General features: G+C 58.3%; 1 protein-coding gene across 1 annotated transcript in view; it reads right to left on the bottom strand.

Moving 5' to 3' along the window:
• The window catches only part of eif3f (eukaryotic translation initiation factor 3, subunit F), a 33,850-nt gene extending 14,214 nt beyond the window's left edge, over nucleotides 1–19,636 (bottom strand). Inside the window, exons 1-3 of the mRNA XM_038801078.1 lie at nucleotides 19,504–19,636; nucleotides 18,449–18,454; nucleotides 17,487–17,492 (exon numbers count right to left, since the gene is read on the bottom strand). Of these exons, the coding sequence (XP_038657006.1) occupies nucleotides 17,487–17,492; nucleotides 18,449–18,454; nucleotides 19,504–19,636 (145 nt within the window). The remainder of the gene's footprint in view (nucleotides 1–17,486; nucleotides 17,493–18,448; nucleotides 18,455–19,503) is intronic.
• Between the last annotated feature and the right edge of the window lie 2,787 nt (nucleotides 19,637–22,423).

The raw sequence follows: 22,423 nt of genomic DNA, 5'->3' as shown, positions 1-22,423 counted from the left end.
GGTTAGAGCCTCGCTGGGTTAGAGCCTCGCTGGGTTAGAGCCTCGCTGGGTTAGAGCCTCGCTGGGTTAGAGCCTCGCTGGGTTAGAGCCTCGCTGGGTTAGAGCCTCGCTGGGTTAGAGCCTCGCTGGGTTAGAGCCGCCTCGCTGGGTTAGAGCCGCCTCGCTGGGTTAGAGCCGCCTCGCTGGGTTAGAGCCGCCTCGCTGGGTTAGAGCCGCCTCGCTGGTTAGAGCCGCCTCGCTGGGTTAGAGCCGCCTCGCTGGGTTAGAGCCGACTCGCTGGGTTAGAGCCGCCTCGCTGGGTTAGAGCCGCCTCGCTGGGTTAGAGCCCCTCGCTGGGTTAGAGCCGCCTCGCTGGGTTAGAGCCTCGCTGGGTTAGAGCCGCCTCGCTGGGTTAGAGCCGCCTCGCTGGGTTAGAGCCGCCTCGCTGGGTTAGAGCCGCCTCGCTGGGTTAGAGCCGCCTCGCTGGGTTAGAGCCTCGCTGGGTTAGAGCCGCCTCGCTGGGTTAGAGCCTCGCTGGGTTAGAGCCTCGCTGGGTTAGAGCCGCCTCGCTGGGTTAGAGCCTCGCTGGGTTAGAGCCTCGCTGGGTTAGAGCCTCGCTGGGTTAGAGCCGCCTCGCTGGGTTAGAGCCTCGCTGGGTTAGAGCCGCCTCGCTGGGTTAGAGCCTCGCTGGGTTAGAGCCCTCGCGGGTTAGAGCAGCCTCGCTGGGTTAGAGCCTCGCTGGGTTAGAGCCTCGCTGGGTTAGAGCCCTCGCTGGGTTAGAGCGCTCGCTGGGTTAGAGGCCTCGCTGGGTTAGAGCCTCGCTGGGTTAGAGCCGCCTCGCTGGGTTAGAGCCGCCTCGCTGGGGTTAGAGGCCTCGCTGGGTTAGAGCCGCCTCGCTGGGTTAGAGCCTCGCTGGGTTAGAGCCTCGCTGGGTTAGAGCCTCGCTGGGTTACAGCCTCGCTGGGTTAGCAGCCTCGCTGGGTTAGAGCCTCGCTGGGTTAGAGCCGCCTCGCTGGGTTAGAGCCTCGCTGGGTTAGAGCCTCGCTGGGTTAGAGCCGCCCTCGCTGGGTTAGAGCCTCGCTGGGTTAGAGCCTCGCTGGGTTAGAGCCTCGCTGGGTTACAGCCTCGCTGGGTTAGAGCCGCCTCGCTGGGTTAGAGCCTCGCTGGGTTAGAGCCGCCTCGCTGGGTTAGAGCCTCGCTGGGTTAGAGCCTCGCTGGGTTAGAGCCTCGCTGGGTTAGAGCCTCGCTGGGTTAGAGCCTCGCTGGGTTAGAGCCGCCTCGCTGGGTTAGAGGCATCGCTGGGTTCTAGAGCCTCGCTGGGTTAGAGCCTCCTCGCTGGGTTAGAGCCGCCTCGCTGGGTTAGAGCCTCGCTGGGTTAGAGCCTCGCTGGGTTAGAGCCGCCTCGCTGGGTTAGAGCGCCTCGCTGGGTTAGAGCCTCGCTGGGTTAGCAGCCTCGCTGGGTTAGAGCCTCGCTGGGTTTACGAGCCGCCTCGCTGGGTTTAGAGCGCCTCGCTGGGTTAGAGCGCCTCGCTGGGTTAGAGCGCCTCGCTGGGTTAGAGCCTCGCTGGGTTAGAGCCTCGCTGGGTTAGAGCCGCCTCGACTGGGTTAGAGCCTCGCTGGGTTTAGAGCCTCGCTGGGTTAGAGCCTCGCTGGGTTAGAGCCGCCTCGCTGGGTAGAGCCGCCTCGCTGGGGTTAGATCCGCCTCGCTGGGTTAGAGCCTCGCTGGGTTAGAGCCGCCTCGCTGGGTTAGAGCCGCCTCGCTGGGTTAGAGCCTCGCTGGGTTAGAGCCGCCTCGCTGGGTTAGAGCCTCGCTGGGTTAGAGCCTCGCTGGGCTAGAGCCTCGCTGGGTTAGAGCCTCGCTGGGTTAGAGCCGCCTCGCTGGGTTAGAGCCGCCTCGCTGGGTTAGAGCCGCCTCGCTGGGTTAGAGCCGCCTCGCTGGGTTAGAGCCGCCTCGCTGGGTTAGAGCCGCCTCGCTGGGTTAGAGCCGCTCGCTGGGTTAGAGCCTCGCTGGGTTACAGCCTCGCTGGGTTAGAGCCTCGCTGGGTTAGAGCCGCCTCGCTGGGTTAGAGCCGCCTCGCTGGGTTAGAGCCGCCTCGCTGGGTTAGAGCCTCGCTGGGTTAGAGCCTCGCTGGGTTAGAGCCTCGGTGGGTTAGAGCCGCCTCGCTGGGTTAGAGCCTCGCTGGGTTACAGCCTCGCTGGGTTAGAGCCTCGCTGGGTTAGAGCCTCGCTGGGTTAGAGCCTCGCTGGGTTAGAGCGCTCGCTGGGTTAGAGCGCTCGCTGGGTTAGAGCCCTCGCTGGGTTAGAGCCTCGCTGGGTTAGAGCCGCCTCGCTGGGTTAGACCGCCTCGCTGGGTTAGCAGCCTCGCTGGGTTAGAGCCTCGCTGGGTTGAGCCTCGGCTGGTTAGCAGCCTCGCTGGGTTAGAGCCTCGCTGGGTTAGAGCCGCCTCGCTGGGTTAGAGCCGCCTCGCTGGGTTAGAGCCGCCTCGCTGGGTTAGAGCCGCCTCGCTGGGTTAGAGCCTCGCTGGGTTAGAGCCTCCGCTGGGTTAGAGCTCGCGGGTTAGAGCCTCGCTGGGTTAGAGCCGCCTCGCTGGGTTAGAGCCTCGCTGGGTTAGAGCCTCGCTGGGTTAGAGCCGCGCTGGGTTAGCCGCCTCGCTGGGTTAGAGCGCCTCGCTGGGTTAGAGCCGCCTCGCTGGGTTAGAGCCTCGCTGGGGTTAAGCCTCGCTGGGTTAGAAGCCGCCTCGCTGGGTTAGAGCCTCGCTGGGTTAGAGCCGCCTCGCTGGGTTAGAGCCTCGCTGGGTTAGAGCCTCGCTGGGTTAGAGCCTCGCTGGGTTAGAGCCTCGCTGGGTTAGAGCCTCGCTGGGTTAGAGCCTCGCTGGGTTAGAGCCGCCTCGCTGGGTTAGAGCCGCCTCGCTGGGTTAGAGCCGCCTCGCTGGGTTAGAGCCATCGCTGGGTTAGAGCCTCGCTGGGTTAGAGCCTCGGTGGGTTAGAGCCTCGCTGGGTTAGAGCCTCGCTGGGTTAGAGCCTCGCTGGGTTAGAGCCTCGCTGGGTTAGAGCCTCGCTGGGTTAGAGCCGGCCTCGCTGGGTTAGAGCCTCGCTGGGTTAGAGCCGCCTCGCTGGGTTAGAGCCGCCTCGCTGGGTTAGAGCCTCGCTGGGTTAGAGCCGCCTCGCTGGGTTAGAGCCTCGCTGGGTTAGAGCCTCGCTGGGTTAGAGCCGCCTCGCTGGGTTAGAGCCTCGCTGGGTTAGAGCCTCGCTGGGTTAGAGCCTCGCTGGGTTAGAGCCGCCTCGCTGGGTTAGAGCCTCGCTGGGTTAGAGCCTCGCTGGGTTAGAGCCGCCTCGCTGGGTTACAGCCTCGCTGGGTTAGAGCCTCGCTGGGTTAGAGCCTCGCTGGGTTAGAGCCTCGCTGGGTTAGAGCCTCGCTGGGTTAGAGCCTCCCTGGGTTAGAGCCTCGCTGGGTTAGAGCCTCGCTGGGTTAGAGCCTCGCTGGGTTAGAGCCTCGCTGGGTTAGAGCCTCGCTGGGTTAGAGCCTCGCTGGGTTAGAGCCTCGCTGGGTTAGAGCCTCGCTGGGTTAGAGCCTCGCTGGGTTAGAGCCGCCTCGCTGGGTTAGAGCCTCCCTGGGTTAGAGCCTCGCTGGGTTAGAGCCGCCTCGCTGGGTTAGAGCCTCGCTGGGTTAGAGCCGCCTCGCTGGGTTAGAGCCTCGCTGGGTTAGAGCCTCGCTGGGTTAGAGCCGCCTCGCTGGGTTAGAGCCTCGCTGGGTTAGAGCCTCGCTGGGTTAGAGCCTCGCTGGGTTAGAGCCTCGCTGGGTTAGAGCCGCCTCGCTGGGTTAGAGCCTCGCTGGGTTAGAGCCTCGCTGGGTTAGAGCCGCCTCGCTGGGTTAGAGCCTCGCTGGGTTAGAGCCTCGCTGGGTTAGAGCCTCGCTGGGTTACAGCCTCGCTGGGTTAGAGCCTCGCTGGGTTAGAGCCTCGCTGGGTTAGAGCCTCGCTGGGTTAGAGCCTCGCTGGGTTAGAGCCTCGCTGGGTTAGAGCCTCGCTGGGTTAGAGCCTCGCTGGGTTAGAGCCTCGCTGGGTTAGAGCCTCGCTGGGTTACAGCCTCGCTGGGTTAGAGCCTCGCTGGGTTACAGCCTCGCTGGGTTAGAGCCTCGCTGGGTTAGAGCCTCGCTGGGTTAGAGCCGCCTCGCTGGGTTAGAGCCTCGCTGGGTTAGAGCCTCGCTGGGTTAGAGCCTCGCTGGGTTAGAGCCTCGCTGGGTTAGAGCCTCGCTGGGTTAGAGCCTCGCTGGGTTAGAGCCGCCTCGCTGGGTTAGAGCCTCGCTGGGTTAGAGCCGCCTCGCTGGGTTAGAGCCTCGCTGGGTTAGAGCCGCCTCGCTGGGTTAGAGCCGCCTCGCTGGGTTAGAGCCTCGCTGGGTTAGAGCCTCGCTGGGTTAGAGCCGCCTCGCTGGGTTAGAGCCACCTCGCTGGGTTAGAGCCGCCTCGCTGGGTTACAGCCGCCTCGCTGGGTTAGAGCCTCGCTGGGTTAGAGCCTCGCTGGGTTAGAGCCTCGCTGGGTTAGAGCCTCGCTGGGTTAGAGCCTCGCTGGGTTAGAGCCTCGCTGGGTTAGAGCCTCGCTGGGTTAGAGCCTCGCTGGGTTAGAGCCGCCTCGCTGGGTTAGAGCCTCGCTGGGTTAGAGCCGCCTCGCTGGGTTAGAGCCGCCTCGCTGGGTTAGAGCCTCGCTGGGTTAGAGCCTCGCTGGGTTAGAGCCGCCTCGCTGGGTTAGAGCCTCGCTGGGTTAGAGCCGCCTCGCTGGGTTAGAGCCTCGCTGGGTTACAGCCTCGCTGGGTTAGAGCCTCGCTGGGTTAGAGCCTCGCTGGGTTAGAGCCTCGCTGGGTTAGAGCCGCCTCGCTGGGTTAGAGCCTCGCTGGGTTAGAGCCTCGCTGGGTTAGAGCCTCGCTGGGTTAGAGCCGCCTCGCTGGGTTAGAGCCACCTCGCTGGGTTAGAGCCACCTCGCTGGGTTAGAGCCTCGCTGGGTTAGAGCCTCGCTGGGTTAGAGCCTCGCTGGGTTAGAGCCTCGCTGGGTTAGAGCCGCCTCGCTGGGTTAGAGCCGCCTCGCTGGGTTAGAGCCTCGCTGGGTTAGAGCCTCGCTGGGTTAGAGCCTCGCTGGGTTACAGCCTCGCTGGGTTAGAGCCTCGCTGGGTTAGAGCCTCGCTGGGTTAGAGCCTCGCTGGGTTAGAGCCGCCTCGCTGGGTTAGAGCCTCGCTGGGTTAGAGCCTCGCTGGGTTAGAGCCGCCTCGCTGGGTTAGAGCCTCGCTGGGTTAGAGCCTCGCTGGGTTAGAGCCGCCTCGCTGGGTTAGAGCCGCCTCGCTGGGTTACAGCCTCGCTGGGTTAGAGCCGCCTCGCTGGGTTAGAGCCACCTCGCTGGGTTAGAGCCACCTCGCTGGGTTAGAGCCTCGCTGGGTTAGAGCCTCGCTGGGTTAGAGCCTCGCTGGGTTAGAGCCTCGCTGGGTTAGAGCCGCCTCGCTGGGTTAGAGCCGCCCTCGCTGGGTTAGAGCCTCGCTGGGTTAGAGCCTCGCTGGGTTAGAGCCTCGCTGGGTTAGAGCCTCGCTGGGTTAGAGCCTCGCTGGGTTAGAGCCGCCTCGCTGGGTTAGAGCCTCGCTGGGTTAGAGCCTCGCTGGGTTAGAGCCTCGCTGGGTTACAGCCTCGCTGGGTTAGAGCCTCGCTGGGTTAGAGCCGCCTCGCTGGGTTAGAGCCTCGCTGGGTTAGAGCCGCCTCGCTGGGTTAGAGCCGCCTCGCTGGGTTAGAGCCGCCTCGCTGGGTTAGAGCCTCGCTGGGTTAGAGCCGTCTCGCTGGGTTAGAGCCGCCTCGCTGGGTTACAGCCTCGCTGGGTTAGAGCCGCCTCGCTGGGTTACAGCCTCGCTGGGTTAGAGCCGCCTCGCTGGGTTAGAGCCGCCTCGCTGGGTTACAGCCTCGCTGGGTTAGAGCCTCGCTGGGTTAGAGCCGCCTCGCTGGGTTAGAGCCTCGCTGGGTTAGAGCCTCGCTGGGTTAGAGCCGCCTCGCTGGGTTAGAGCCGCCTCGCTGGGTTACAGCCTCGCTGGGTTAGAGCCTCGCTGGGTTAGAGCCTCGCTGGGTTAGAGCCTCGCTGGGTTAGAGCCTCGCTGGGTTAGAGCCTCGCTGGGTTACAGCCTCGCTGGGTTAGAGCCGCCTCGCTGGGTTAGAGCCTCGCTGGGTTAGAGCCTCGCTGGGTTAGAGCCTCGCTGGGTTAGAGCCTCGCTGGGTTAGAGCCTCGCTGGGTTAGAGCCTCGCTGGGTTAGAGCCTCGCTGGGTTAGAGCCTCGCTGGGTTAGAGCCGCCTCGCTGGGTTAGAGCCTCGCTGGGTTAGAGCCGCCTCGCTGGGTTAGAGCCGCCTCGCTGGGTTAGAGCCGCCTCGCTGGGTTAGAGCCTCGCTGGGTTAGAGCCGCCTCGCTGGGTTAGAGCCTCGCTGGGTTAGAGCCTCGCTGGGTTAGAGCCTCGCTGGGTTAGAGCCTCGCTGGGTTAGAGCCGCCTCGCTGGGTTAGAGCCTCGCTGGGTTAGAGCCTCGCTGGGTTAGAGCCGCCTCGCTGGGTTAGAGCCTCGCTGGGTTAGAGCCTCGCTGGGTTAGAGCCTCGCTGGGTTAGAGCCGCCTCGCTGGGTTACAGCCTCGCTGGGTTACAGCCTCGCTGGGTTACAGCCTCGCTGGGTTACAGCCTCGCTGGGTTAGAGCCTCGCTGGGTTAGAGCCGCCTCGCTGGGTTAGAGCCTCGCTGGGTTAGAGCCTCGCTGGGTTAGAGCCTCGCTGGGTTAGAGCCGCCTCGCTGGGTTAGAGCCTCGCTGGGTTAGAGCCGCCTCGCTGGGTTAGAGCCTCGCTGGGTTAGAGCCGCCTCGCTGGGTTAGAGCCTCGCTGGGTTAGAGCCTCGCTGGGTTACAGCCTCGCTGGGTTAGAGCCTCGCTGGGTTAGAGCCTCGCTGGGTTAGAGCCGCCTCGCTGGGTTAGAGCCTCGCTGGGTTAGAGCCGCCTCGCTGGGTTAGAGCCGCCTCGCTGGGTTAGAGCCGCCTCGCTGGGTTAGAGCCTCGCTGGGTAGAGCCGCCTCGCTGGGTTAGAGCCTCGCTGGGTTAGAGCCGCCTCGCTGGGTTAGAGCCGCCTCGCTGGGTTAGAGCCTCGCTGGGTTAGAGCCTCGCTGGGTTAGAGCCTCGCTGGGTTACAGCCTCGCTGGGTTACAGCCTCGCTGGGTTAGAGCCGCCTCGCTGGGTTAGAGCCGCCTCGCTGGGTTAGAGCCGCCTCGCTGGGTTAGAGCCGCCTCGCTGGGTTAGAGCCGCCTCGCTGGGTTAGAGCCGCCTCGCTGGGTTAGAGCCGCCTCGCTGGGTTAGAGCCGCCTCGCTGGGTTAGAGCCTCGCTGGGTTAGAGCCTCGCTGGGTTAGAGCCGCCTCGCTGGGTTAGAGCCTCGCTGGGTTAGAGCCCCCTCGCTGGGTTAGAGCCTCGCTGGGTTAGAGCCTCGCTGGGTTAGAGCCGCCTCGCTGGGTTAGAGCCTCGCTGGGTTAGAGCCGCCTCGCTGGGTTAGAGCCGCCTCGCTGGGTTAGAGCCGCCTCGCTGGGTTAGAGCCGCCTCGCTGGGTTAGAGCCGCCTCGCTGGGTTAGAGCCTCGCTGGGTTAGAGCCTCGCTGGGTTACAGCCTCGCTGGGTTACAGCCTCGCTGGGTTAGAGCCTCGCTGGGTTAGAGCCTCGCTGGGTTAGAGCCTCGCTGGGTTAGAGCCGCCTCGCTGGGTTAGAGCCGCCTCGCTGGGTTAGAGCCTCGCTGGGTTAGAGCCTCGCTGGGTTAGAGCCTCGCTGGGTTAGAGCCTCGCTGGGTTAGAGCCTCGCTGGGTTAGAGCCGCCTCGCTGGGTTAGAGCCTCGCTGGGTTACAGCCTCGCTGGGTTAGAGCCTCGCTGGGTTAGAGCCTCGCTGGGTTAGAGCCGCCTCGCTGGGTTAGAGCCGCCTCGCTGGGTTAGAGCCGCCTCGCTGGGTTAGAGCCGCCTCGCTGGGTTAGAGCCGCCTCGCTGGGTTAGAGCCGCCTCGCTGGGTTAGAGCCTCGCTGGGTTAGAGCCTCGCTGGGTTAGAGCCGCCTCGCTGGGTTAGAGCCGCCTCGCTGGGTTAGAGCCGCCTCGCTGGGTTAGAGCCTCGCTGGGTTAGAGCCGCCTCGCTGGGTTAGAGCCGCCTCGCTGGGTTAGAGCCGCCTCGCTGGGTTAGAGCCTCGCTGGGTTAGAGCCTCGCTGGGTTAGAGCCTCGCTGGGTTAGAGCCTCGCTGGGTTACAGCCTCGCTGGGTTAGAGCCTCGCTGGGTTACAGCCTCGCTGGGTTAGAGCCTCCTCGCTGGGTTAGAGCCTCGCTGGGTTAGAGCCGCCTCGCTGGGTTAGAGCCGCCTCACTGGGTTAGAGCCGCCTCGCTGGGTTAGAGCCTCGCTGGGTTAGAGCCGCCTCGCTGGGTTAGAGCCGCCTCGCTGGGTTAGAGCCTCGCTGGGTTAGAGCCGCCTCGCTGGGTTAGAGCCGCCTCGCTGGGTTAGAGCCGCCTCGCTGGGTTAGAGCCGCCTCGCTGGGTTAGAGCCTCGCTGGGTTAGAGCCTCGCTGGGTTAGAGCCTCGCTGGGTTAGAGCCTCGCTGGGTTAGAGCCTCGCTGGGTTAGAGCCGCCTCGCTGGGTTAGAGCCTCGCTGGGTTAGAGCCTCGCTGGGTTAGAGGCTCGCTGGGTTACAGCCTCGCTGGGTTAGAGCCTCGCTGGGTTAGAGCCTCGCTGGGTTAGAGCCGCCTCGCTGGGTTAGAGCCGCCTCGCTGGGTTAGAGCCTCGCTGGGTTAGAGCCTCGCTGGGTTAGAGCCGCCTCGCTGGGTTAGAGCCTCGCTGGGTTAGAGCCTCGCTGGGTTAGAGCCGCCTCGCTGGGTTAGAGCCTCGCTGGGTTAGAGCCGCCTCGCTGGGTTAGAGCCTCGCTGGGTTACAGCCTCGCTGGGTTAGAGCCTCGCTGGGTTAGAGCCTCGCTGGGTTAGAGCCGCCTCGCTGGGTTAGAGCCGCCTCGCTGGGTTAGAGCCGCCTCGCTGGGTTAGAGCCTCGCTGGGTTAGAGCCTCGCTGGGTTAGAGCCTCGAGGTACTGGACCTGCCAGAAAACTGCAACCAGGCCTGACCCCTGACCTGCACCCCAACGTCACTCACCATCGTGCGCCGAAGACAGGTGCAAGTGGAATCCGCAAACCATGACGTCCGGCCGCCCTGGGAGAGAGAGAGAGACAGTAAATAACAATTCATTATAGTCAGCGAAGAGCACGAGGGAAAGATATACAAAGAAAACAAGAGGCAGACATAAACAGTGAGAGACAGCGTGGCTCCCCCTCGGAGCGCGGCTCCCCCTCGGCACCAGACTCTCCGGCATCAGACTCCCCGGCAGCGCGGCTCCCACCTGGAGCGCGGCTCTCCCTCGGCACCAGACTCTCCGGCATCAGACTCCCCGGCAGCGCACCTCCCCCCCGGAGCGCGGCTCCCCCTCGGCACCGGACTCCCCGGCAGCGCGGCTCCCCCTCGGAGCGCGGCTCCCCCTCAGAGCGCGGCTCCCCCTCGGCACCGGACTCCCCGGCAGCGCGGCTCCCACCCGGAGCGCGGCTCTCCCATGGCACCGGACTCCCCGGCAGCGCGGCTCCCCCTCGGAGCGCGGCTCTGCCTCGGCACCAGACTCCCCGGCAGCGTGGCTCCCCCTCGGAGCGCGGCTCCCACCCGGAGCGCGGCTCTCCCGCGGCATCAGACTCCCCGGCATCAGACTCCCCGGCAGCGCGGCTCCCACCCGGAGCGCGGCTCTCCCGCGGCATCAGACTCCCCGGCAGCGCGGCTCCCACCCGGAGCGCGGCTCTCCCGCGGCATCAGACTCCCCGGCAGCGCGGCTCCCACCCGGAGCGCGGCTCTCCCGCGGCATCAGACTCCCCGGCAGCGCGGCTCCCCCTCGGAGCGCGGCTCCCCCTCGGCACCGGACTCCCCGGCAGCGCGGCTCCCCCTCGGAGCGCGGCTCCCCCTCGGAGCGCGGCTCCCCCTCGGAGCGCGGCTCCCCCTCGGAGCGCGGCTCCCCCTCGGAGCGCGGCTCCCCCTCGGCACCGGACTCCCCGGCAGCGCGGCTCCCCCTCGGAGCGCGGCTCCCCCTCGGAGCGCGGCTCCCCCTCGGCACCAGACTCTCCGGCATCAGACTCCCCGGCAGCGCGGCTCCCACCCGGAGCGCGGCTCTCCCGCGGCATCAGACTCCCCGGCAGCGCGGCTCCCCCCCGGAGCGCGGCTCTGCCTCGGCACCAGACTCCCCGGCAGCGCGGCTCCCCCCCGGAGCGCAGCTCTCCCTCGGCACCGGACTCCCCGGCAGCGCGGCTCCCCCTCGGCACCGGACTCCCCGGCAGCGCGGCTCCCCCCCGGAGCGCGGCTCCCCCTCGGCACCGGACTCCCTGGCAGCGCGGCTCCCCCTCGGAGCGCGGCTCCGCCTCGGAGCGCGGCTCTGCCTCGGCACCAGACTCCCCGGCAGCGCGGCTCTCCCCCCGGAGCGCGGCTCTCCCTCGGCACCGGACTCCCCGGCAGCGCGGCTCCCCCTCGGCACCAGACTCTCCGGCATCAGACTCCCCGGCAGCGCGGCTCCCCCTCGGAGCGCAGCTCTCCCTCGGCACCGGACTCCCCGGCAGCGCGGCTCCCCCTCGGCACGAGACTCCCCCTCGGCACGGGACTCCCCCTCGGCACGGGACTCCCCCTCGGCACGAGACTCCCCCTCGGCACGGGACTCCTCGACAGTGCGGCTCCCCCTCAGATAATGCGGCATCCCCTGTCTGACAGTGCGGCGCTCCCTCAGATAATGCGGCATCCCCTGTCTGACAGTGCGGCGCTCCCTCAGATAATGCGGCATCCCCTGTCTGACAGTGCGGCGCTCCCTCAGATAATGCGGCATCCCCTGTCTGACAGTGCGGCGCTCCCTCAGATAATGCGGCATCCCCTGTCTGACAGTGCGGCGCTTCCTCAGTGACATCCCTCTGACAGTGCGTTTTGTCATCTATGCCTATGATGTTCCCTGGGCCTTTCCATCGATTTGAATTGTCTCTCTCATGGTATGCCATGTCTCCTTGCTGAAAAATGGCATCTGATGGCTGTACATTATGTCTTAAAGCTCTGTGAATTGTTTCTGAGACTTCTGCTTCCAGAAAAGCTTTTCTCCTGCTGTGTCAGGCATTTAAATGCTCAGCAAAGGCAGAGCTAAATGTAGTCCCTTCCAAGCTGGAGGCTGGTCATCCAAAATGGACGGAATTTTAGGATTTCTACCAAACACTAATTGATAGGGACTATAGCCCCCAACCATCTGCAATGAATTCTTTGCATGTACCGCCCATGCTAAAGCTGAGTTTAGTCTATCCGCCAAAATTTTCCTGAGCATGTCATCTATTACCACGTGGTTTCTGTCACACACACCATTACTAAATGGGCTTTCTGCAGCCGTATTCACAACTGTGATATTCACAGTTTCACACATATCCCTAAACTCATCATTAGCAAATTCTCCCCCATTGTCCGTAAGGAATTTAAGGTGGGCTCAATCCTGTCCCTAACCATTTTTCCACGATTTGATCCAGAATTACTCTTTTCTTTACTTCGTACAATCGTTGATTGACTAAATCTGGTTGCTAAATCTACAAAATGTAAAATAAATATATTATTGGCTTTATCCCAGATCTTAAGGTCCATGGCCACAATGTCGTTAAAATCCCTGGCCAAAGGTAGGGTTGCTATCGGTCGTGCTGGTGTCCTTCTGTACTTCCTACAACCTTCACAGCGATCACTAACCTGTTCTATCAGTTTACCCCTTACCCCTGCAACCTTTAATAACATTTTCAGCCTCCGAGGAGATGTGCAAATTGCCAATGCAGTTTTAATACAGCAAGCTTTTTATCAGCTAAAGTCCCATTTTCAACTGCCATTAACACATCCTTAACAACTGTACTTGAAATACTATTTGTCAGTAATGGAATACAATAATGTCCCGACTGTGTAAATTGTAAGTCCACCGTCTTTCCAAAAACTGTTGCCTTATCCTGTTCCATATCCAGTTTCATGTGTGCTTTCTTCATCGACGGTCTGCTCAGAAGCAAAGGTATATCACTTGATACAACATCCGTGCGAATGAAATGATTCACTCCGGCAATATTGCAAGGGATCACCACTCTTTTCAGCGACTTCAGAGTATTATCATTCCCCAAACCTGAAACTTGTGGAACTTTCAAATTCCTTAACCTTGTTACAATTTTCAGCATTCAAGGAGACCAGGTAACATTTTAACCAGTCAATTCCACACACAGTATAGAACATAGAACATAGAACAGTACAGCACAGAACAGGCCCTTCGGCCCTCAATGTTGTGCCGAGCCATGATCACCCTACTCAAACCCACGTATCCACCCTATACCCGTAACCCAACAACCCCCCCCCCCCCCCTTAACCTTACTTTTATTAGGACACTACGGGGAATTTAGCATGGCCAATCCACCTAACCCGCACATCTTTGGACTGTGGGAGGAAACCGGAGCACCCGGAGGAAACCCACGCACACAGGGGGAGGACGTGCAGACTCCACACAGACAGTGACCCAGCCGGGAATCGAACCTGGGACCCTGGAGCTGTGAAGCATTTATGCTAACCACCATGCTACCCTGCTGCCCCCTGCTACCCTGCTGCCCCAGTAGATGTGCCCAATCCTCAGATGTGGTACAGTAGTCCCCCGTTATACCGCGCTCCGCAATACCGCGGGTCGCGATATACGGCAGGGGGGGCTTATGGACCCCAACTGTCAGCTTCCCTCTCCGGATCAAAGTGAGCCGGCCGTTGAAATTGACACTGCCGTCTGCTCCTCTCTCACTGAGATTCAGTGAGAGAGGAGCAGCTCACACAGCGTCCGGAAGTGGATAGTGCAGAGCTACAGCTGGTACCTCCATAGTGGTTGAGGTAGGGTGGGGGTGGGGGGTGAGGGGGTGGGGGTGGGGGGGTGAGGGGGTGGGGGTGGCGGTGTGGAGAAAGGCCTGAACTGCAGGGGTTTGGGACCGAGGAGAGATGCGACACCCCCCTGCCACTTGTTCCCAAACCACCAATTTGACAGCCCTGACACCTAAAACTGAATCCCAGCCTTGCCTTTGAAACTGACATGCAGCGCAGGGTGCAAGCGCGTGCGGCAGATGGGGTGCAGACAGCAAGACCTTGTAAGTTCCTGGTAAGTTTCTGTGGGTTGTTTTAATTAGATCCACAATGGGGGTTTTAAATTTATTAAAAAATCTATGCATGCACTTCCCATTGTGAGTTATGGGGGTCTGACCTCTCCCCCCGCCCCCCGTAGACTCACAATGGGAAGTGCATGCATAAATTTTTAAATAAATTTAAAACCCCCATCGTGGATATCCGCGGCTCGGATGCAACGCGGGTGGCTGTCTTGGACCCCAACACCCGCGTTATAAAGGGGGACTACTGTAGTCATATCCGGCCATCTTTATCCTCGGTTCAGCCATTTTTTGGGGTTTTTTTCTCACTCACTCCTTGGTTTGGTCTGGAAAAGTTGTATCTTTCAACCCTCCGCACTTGCACAGCAACCGACCTCTGCTACCATTTGTTAGACGTTTAGCTGCTGTAGTATAAAGAGTCAAAAGTTCTGCTTCTTTTCCACAAAACACCTTTAATTTCCTTCAACAGACTCTGCACAAAACTCTAGCATCACATCACCCGACCCAAAGGCCACCTGAAGCCCCTTTACATATCAGTGTCAATTATTGGATGCTTAACATAAATGAGACAACTAATTAGAATGTCTCTTAACCCATTACTTAACAATGTCCCTCTGACAGTGCACCGCTCCCTCAGCGCCAACTCTATGACTGTGCGGTGCTCCCTCTGCGATGTCTCTGACAGTGCGGCGTTCTCTCACTGTCGACCCTCTGACAGTGCAGCACTCCCTCAGTACTGACCCTCTGACAGTGCAGCACTCCCTCAGTACTGACCCTCTGACAGTGCAGCACTCCCTCAGTACTGACCTTCTGACAGTGCAGCACTCCCTCAGTACTGACCTTCTGACAGTGCAGCACTCCCTCAGTACTGACCCTCTGACAGTGCAGCACTCCCTCAGTACTGACCCTCTGACAGTGCAGCACTCCCTCAGTACTGACCCTCTGACAGTGCAGCACTCCCTCAGTACTGACCCTCTGACAGTGCAGCACTCCCTCAGTACTGACCCTCTGACAGTGCAGCACTCCCTCAGTACTGACCCTCTGACAGTGCAGCACTCCCTCAGTACTGACCCTCTGACAGTGCAGCACTCCCTCAGTACTGACCCTCTGACAGTGCAGCACTCCCTCAGTACTGACCCTCTGACAGTGCAGCACTCCCTCAGTACTGACCCTCTGACAGTGCAGCACTCCCTCAGTACTGACCCTCTGACAGTGCGGCACTCCCTCAGTACTGACCCTCTGACAGTGCAGCACTCCCTCAGCGATGCCCCTCTTGCAGTGCGGTGCTCCCTCAGCAATGTCTCTGACAGTGCGGTGCTACCTCAGCACCGACTCTGACAGTACCACATCGTTGAACTGTGTCACTCACTTGCTGCAGCACAGAAGTCGGCCATTTGGCACTTTGAACCCAAGTTATACAGGAACAACATTACTCGTTCTATTTCCTCTCCATTCGTCTTTTTCGCACACAATGCTGAAAGCACTTTTACACCGTTTCAGCGTCTGGCCAGTTTATCAGGAAACTGTGCCCTTCACAAAGTCCTGTTTAACGTCCACTTCCAAAGATTAGCCTTGAATCTTTAACTCTGTTTCTCTCTTCATACGCTGCCTGATCTGCTGAGTTTTTCCAGCACTTGTTTTTATTCCTATGTAAACAGGTCTCACTTCCACTGCAGCGACCCAAACGGGCGAGGAAAGCATAACGGCAGCATACAGTTTACCGAGGAAATGCAGAGTCGAAAACTCCAACATTTTACACTGGAGTGCAGGTAGATGAAGGGTATTGGATTCAACAGTCATGCAACTATATGGTTACACACGGTATGGTCAGACTTACAAAATTCAAGAGACTGCATCTAACATTAGTAGTGATTCCGTGAGAGGACTGCATGATAGGACAATATTTGTTAATAATCCTCAGTGTGCTAAGAATTATGCTGATCGCCAAATAAGGTGGTCAGTTGAGCTCGCAGTGTGCTGCAATAGCCTATAACTGAAGCTACAAATATTAACACAGAGAGATCTATTCTTTGCCAACAGAAAGAACATAAGAACAAATAAAGTTACAGCACAGGAACAGGCCCTTTGGCCCTCCCAGCCTGCGCCGATCCAGGTCCTTTATCTAAACCTGTTGCCTATTTTCCAAGGTCTACTTCTCTCTGTTCCCCACCCGTTCATATATCTGTCCAGATGCAGTTTAAATGATGCTATCGTACCCGCCTCTACCACCTCCGCTGGCAAAGCATTCCAGGCACCCACCACCCTCTGCGTAAAAAACTTTCCACGCACATCTCCCTTAAACTTTTCCCCTCTCACCTTGAAATCGTGACCACTTGTAATTGACACCCCCACTCTTGGAAAAAGCTTGTTGCTATCCACCCTGTCCATACAAAGAACAAAGAAAATTACAGCACAGGAACAGGCCCTTCAGCCCTCCCAGCCTGCGCCGATCCAGATCCTTTATCTAAACCTGTCTCCTATTTTCCAAGGTCTACTTCCCTCTGTTGCCGCCTGTTCATATACCTGTCTAGATGCCTCTTAAATGATGCTATCGTGCCCGCCTCTACCACCTCCGCTGGTAAAGCGTTCCAGGCACCCACCACCTTCTGCGTAAAAAACTTTCCACGCACATCTCCCTTAAACTTTCCCCCTCTCACCTTAAAATCATGACCCCTTGTAATTGACACCCCCACTCTTGGAAAAAGCTTGTTGCTATCCACCCTGTCCATACCCCTCACAATTTTGTAGACCTCAATCAGGTCCCCCCTCAACCTCCATCTTTCCAACGAAATCAATCCTAATCTACTCAACCTTTCTTCATCGCTAGCACCCTCCATACCAGGCAACATCCTGGTGAACCTCCTCTGCACCCTCTCCAAAGCATCCACATCCTTCTGGTAATGTGGCGACCAGAACTGCACACAGTATTCCAAATGTGGCCTAACCAAAGTCCGATACAACTGTAACATGACCTGCCAACTCTTGTACTCAATACCCCGTCCGATGAACATGTACACAGATTGCCCATGTTTCAGCTAAAAAAAAAAATAACTGACAGCCATTCACTGGTTCATGCCTTAGGGCGATGCCTTGGTCAGAGTCAAGCTGACTGGTTTAACTTTCAAGTAATGCTTGGCAGTTAACTGTCAGGTCACCATCAACTGATGCATTCCCCATGGCAATGTGTCTGCCAGTCAGAGTGCACATGCCAACCAACCCGCCCTCTCTTCCCATGAAGAGTATATTGTTATTTCCCTTTACGTGATCAGGAGATGCCGGCATTGGACTGGGGTGAGCACAGTAAGAGGTTTTACATCACCAGGTTAAAGTCCAACAGGTTTGTTTCAAATATTAGCTTTCGGAGCACTGCTCCTTCCTCAGGTGAGTTCAGATAAAAAGTATTTTTTCAGCAATATAGAAAGGTGGAGAAAGGGTTTGGTAGACCATTTTTCCCTTGCCTGTCATTCATCTCCAACTTTCCCTTGCAATAAACCCCTTATAAACTGGCCAATATTAACACATGCAAACCCCCTTACATCCCTTCACTAAATGATTTGCAATCTTTGGTGGGATTAAATTCACCCATAAAGAAGGGAAGTCGAAGAAACCTGTTTCAATAAAATGTTGGGATGAGTGAGTTTAGAGACATCCACATCTCACTGACCTTAACAGCAGCGCCATCTTTTCTACTCTTTTCGTCGCCCAGAGATGACGTCCCTACACCTTGCCCCGCCCTCCCCGACGGAACGTCATGAGTCCAATTGGCCATCTTTGACGATACTCGGCGGCTTCCCGGCCTTTGAGGGAGAATCAAGTGCCGGGCGGCCATCTTTGATTTTACCTCCTGGCCTCTGTGACGCCGCCGTGGGACGCCATCTTTCATTCTCCGCAGGCGGCCTTGCCGGAAGTGGCGGACATACTGGCAAACGCCTCGGCCAGCCCTGCTCACCCCGCGCACGCGCACTGGAGACTGACTGCATATGCTTCTGAACACTTTTTAAAAACATAAATGTGTCATCTACCCAGCCTTCAGAACAGCACACCACACCACCCTGCCAGGGTAATCTCTGCCAACGTGCCAGTTCATCGACTTGGATACCACCATTACACGTGGTAACACCACCCACCAGGTACGCGGCACATACTCGTGCGACTTGACCAATGTTATAGACACAAATCATAGAATTTACAGTGCAGAAGGAGGCCATTCGGCCCATCGAGTCTGCACCGGCTCTTGGAAAGAGCACCCTACCCAAGGTCAACACATCCACCCTATCCCCATAACCCAGTAACCTCACCCAACACTTAAGGGCAATTTTGGACACTAAGGGCAATTTAGCACGGCCAATCCACCTAACCTGCACATTTTTGGACTGTGGGAGGAAACCGGAGCACCCGGAGGAAAACCACGCACACACGGAGAGGATGTACAGACTCCGCACTGACAGTGACCCAAGCCAGAATCGAACCTGGGACCCTGGAGCTGTTATCTACCTCTTGCGCTGCAGGAAAGGATGTCCTGAAGCGTGGTACATTGACGGGACCATGCAGACACTGCGACAACGAATGAACGGGCATCGTGCGACAATCACCAGGCAGGAATGTTCCCTTCCAGTCGGGAAACACTTCAGCAGTCAAGGGCATTCAGCCTCTGATCTCCGGGGAAACGTTCTCCAAGGCGGTCTTCAGGATGGGAGACAACGTAGAATTGCCGAGCAAAAACTTATAGCTAAGTTCCGCACGCATGAGTGCGGCCTCAACAGGGATCTTGGATTCATGTCGCATTACATCCACCCCCCACCATCTGGCCTGGACTCGCAAAATCCTACCAACTGTTCTGGCTTGAGACAATTCACACCTCTTTAACCTGTGATTATCCCTCTCCCTGGATCTGTAATGATTTGATTACCTGCAAATGCTCGCATTCCAAGCATTGTCCAGCATCTCTGACTTTGTCTATATAAATGTTTCTGGAACATACCTCGCCATTCACCTGAGGAAGGAGCTGCGCTCCGAAAGCTCGTGTTTGAAACAAACCTGTTGGACTTTAACCTGGTGTTGTAAGACTTCTTACTGTTCTTTTCAGATAACAGACTAGTTTCCTCTTGAATTTCAATTCTCGATTGGACCTGCCTCCACCACACTCTCCGGCAGTGCAATCTCGGGGCTGGTTTAGCACACTGGGCTGAATCGCTGGCTTTGAAAGCAGACCAAGGCAGGCCAGCAGCACGGTTCGATTCCCGTACCAGCCTCCCTGAACAGGTGCCGAAATGTGGCGACTAGGGGCTTTTCACAGTAACTTCATTTGAAGCCTACTCGTGACAATAAGCGATTTTCATTTCATTTCATTTTCATTTCCAGACCCTTCACAACACAGTGTTCCTTATCGCAGGAATCGTTTCTGCACTCGCTCCAACACCATCAAATCTTCCCTAAAAGGTGGTGCTCAGAACTGGACACAGCACTTCGGCTGAGGTCTAATTCGTGCCTTAGCTCCTTCTCTCGTACTCAATGCCTCTACTAACAAAGCCTTGGATACTGTATATGTCCTATTAACCGCACTCTCAACATGTCCTCCTGCCTTCAGTGATCAATGCACGTGTACATGCAGGTCCCCCTACTCCTGCGCCCCTTTTTTTTGGAATGAAATAGTCAAATCAAGCAAGCCCACTGAAATAAAATCAAAAACCTAGGCCAGCTTAGACCTTCATGCCATAGAATCATAGAATTTACAGTGCAGAAGGAGGCCATTCGGCCCATCGAATCTGCACCTGCCCTTGGAAAGAGCACCCTATTCAAACCCGTACTTTCCACCCCATCCCCGTAACCCAGTAACCCCACCCAACCTTTTTGGACGCTAAGGGCAATTTAGCATGGCCAATCCACCTGACCCGCACATCTTTGGACTGTGGGAGGAAACCGGAGCACCCGGAGGGAAACCCACGCACACACGGGGAGGACGTGCAGACTCCGCACAAACAGTGACCCAAACCGGGAATCGAACCTGGGACCCTGGAGCTGTGAAGCAACTGTGCTAACCACTGTGCTATCTCGGTCAAACGCAGCTTTCATGTCAAGAGCACTCACTCTCACCTGACCTTTGGTGTTCAGTTCATTTGCCCAAGGCAGTAATAAGGTCAGGAGCTAAGTGGGCCTGGTGGAACCCAAAATGAGTGCCAGTGAGAGTTATTCCTGAGTAAATGCCACTTGATAAGACTATCCACTCATACCCTCCCCGAAATCTGCTCTCACCCCCCCACCCCCGCAACGACCTCAGTCCTTTGGTCCTCATCAATCAGGTTCCATGTCAGATACCTCTTATCAGATCTCCTCTCAGTCTTCTCCAAGGAAAATAGTCCCAACTGCTCCACAACTGAAGTTCCTCATCCCAGGAGCCATTCTTGTGAATCTTTTCCACAGTCTCTCCAACGTAGGCCGTTCGGCCCATCTTGTCTGCTGCGCCATTCAATGAGATCATGTCTGACCTGAAATGATAATCCTCAACTCCCCTTTCCCACCTCATCCCCAAAATCCTTGATTCCCTTCCTGATTAGAAATCGAGCTCAGCCTTGAACATACCTTTTTAAATATATATTTTTATTCTCCATTTTCACTTTTTCTTCAAAATTTAGACCCCACCAACGAACAGTAAACGGTAACGAATACAATGTCAACCCCCCCTCCCAACAACAACGATCCCAACCTCTCACCATCCTCCAAACAAAGACCTACCTGACAATATCAGCATCAAATAAAACTAAACAGCCCAAGGAGAAAAAAAAAGGAATCAGGAATCGCCCATGGTTACCATTGACATATATAGCCTACCCCCGTCCCCCTAATATTCAATGCCAACCAATCCCCGAAAGAGTACCGTGAATGACACCCATGAGTTGTAGAACCCACCTCCCAGACTCCTCCCCCTCCACTTCTTCGTGTAAACTCCTCCCCTCAACTTCGGTTCCTTCCCCCAACTTTCCACCCCGGCTAGACTCACCGAAACCTGTTCTACCAGGCTCCGATGGCCGCAGCCCCTCCCCCCCACCTCACTTCCATTCGCTGACCGGCTTAAACCGGCCATCGTGGAGGCCCCCGCCCGGGTCTCCTTCCCCCTTGCCCGGTCCCAGGAAAACAAAGAAACCCCTTCAGCACACAACCCCAGCATACCCACCCAAGCCCCAAAGAACCATCATTTCAAATGAAAGTCCCAACTCTTCCCTTGTCCAAATAAACAGTGTCGACTCATTTAGTAAGTACACCAACACGCAGTGAAAAAATAAGGTTACATGAGGCCACATCGGTACAGGACCCGCTCTCAGTCCCATTTCTCAATTCTGCCACAGTCCTTCTGCCTTCGCAAACACCTCCGCCGCTTCCGCCGTCCCAAAATAAAAGTCCTTGGATTTGTAGGTCACCTCAGACTTAGCTGGGTATACTATGCCGCGCTGCACCTTAATGATGTACAGTGCCTTCTTCACCCAGCTGAAGGCAACCCGTCTCCTCGCCAGCTCCACCGTAAAGTCCTGGTATACATGTATATCAGCTCCAGCCCACTGCACCACCTGCGTCTGCTTGGCCCAGCACAGAACCTTCACACTGTACCTACGGAAACACAGTTACTACTCTTGGCGGGTCACACGCCTTTGGTATAGGCCTCCACGACCAATGAGCCCGATCCAGTTCGTATCGAGAGGGATCATCCCCCTCCCCCAATAGCTCTGCCAACATCGAGGCAAAATACTCCGTCGGCCTCGGGCCTTCCACCCCTTCGAGCAGACTCACGATCCTCACATTCTGCCGCCTGGATCTGTTTTCCAGGTCTTCCATTTTGGCTCGCAGACCCTTGTTGGTCTCTGTCACACTCCGCAGCTCCTTCCCCATCGAGGTGAGTTGATCACTGTGCTGCGATAATGCCTCTTCCACTTCCTTCAGTGTCTCACCTTGCTCCCGCGCCTCCGCCACTGCGCTCGATACCGCCGCCCTCACCGGGGCAATCGCCTCCTCCACCAGCACTTTCAATACCGCCCCCATCTCTTTCTTCATCGCTTCCATGTGCTTTGTGAACTGTTTTTCACGTTCCACGGCCATCACCTTGGTCATTCCGGCCTCCCCTGGTGCTCCAGCCTCCGCTTTCCTTACAGTTCCTGCGCTGACTTTTCCACTCCCCGGCGGACTTCCGTTAACCCCCTTTTTCACAGCCGTTTTTCTCCCAAACCTCTCCTCCCCGTGCCTCCTTTCAGCTTTTTCAGCCTCCGTTGCCCCTAGGACCGGGCGTTAAACCCCGAAAATGTTATTCCCGAGCGGGAGCCCTCCGGTGTGCGGCTGCCTCCTGCCCGCCGTCACCGGAAGTGGCTTGAACATACTTAACGACCCAACCTCTACAGCTCTCTGGGGTAAAGGATTCCACAGCTTCACTCCCCTCTGAGAGAAGAAATTCCTCCTCATCTCTGTCTGAAATGGGTGAGCCTTTACTCTCAGATCATTCCTTCTGGTCTGAGACTCTCCCACAAGAGGAAACATCCTCTCAGCATCGACCCTGTCAAGAGCCCTGAGAATCCTGTATGTCACAATAAGGTCACCTCCCATTCTCATTCTACTGAGTACAGGCTCAACCCCTCCTCATTAGAAAATCCTTCCGTACCCGGGATCAACCTAGTGAACCTTCTCTGGACTGCCTCCAATGCCAGCATCTCTTTCCTTAGATAGAGGGACCAGAACTATTCACGGTATTCCATGAGTGGTCTAACTCAGTGGGCGGGATTCTCCGCTACCTGGCGGGGCGGGACGTATCGGCGCCGAGGAGTGGCGTGAACCACTCCGGCGTCGGGCCGCCTCGGTGCGGAATCCTCCACACATTCAGAGGCTAGGCCGATGCTGGCGGGGTTGATGCCGTGCCGGCCGGCGCTGAAGGGCCTCCGCCGGCCGACGCGAGTTGGCGCACGTGCGGGAGCGCCAGCGTGTGCTGCCGTCATCCCAGCACATGCGCAGGGGGGCTCTTCTCCGCGCCGGCCATGGCGGACCGTTACACCGGCCGGCGTGGAGGGAAAGAGTGCCCCCACGACACAGGCCCGCCCGCGGATCGGCGGGCCCCGATCCCGGGCCAGGCCACCGTGGGGGCACCCCTCGGGGTCAGATCCCCCCGCGCCCTCCCGAGGACTCCGCAGAGCCAGGTCCCGCCGGTACGGACCTGATGTAATATACGCTGGCGGGACTGGCCGAAAACGGGCGGCCACTC

Source organism: Scyliorhinus canicula, chromosome 6 (assembly GCF_902713615.1).
Source record: "Scyliorhinus canicula chromosome 6, sScyCan1.1, whole genome shotgun sequence".
Taxonomy (NCBI): Eukaryota; Metazoa; Chordata; class Chondrichthyes; order Carcharhiniformes; family Scyliorhinidae; genus Scyliorhinus; species Scyliorhinus canicula.
The sequence above is the reverse complement of the archived record's forward strand: the minus strand, read 5'-3'. Positions and strand labels throughout refer to the sequence as shown.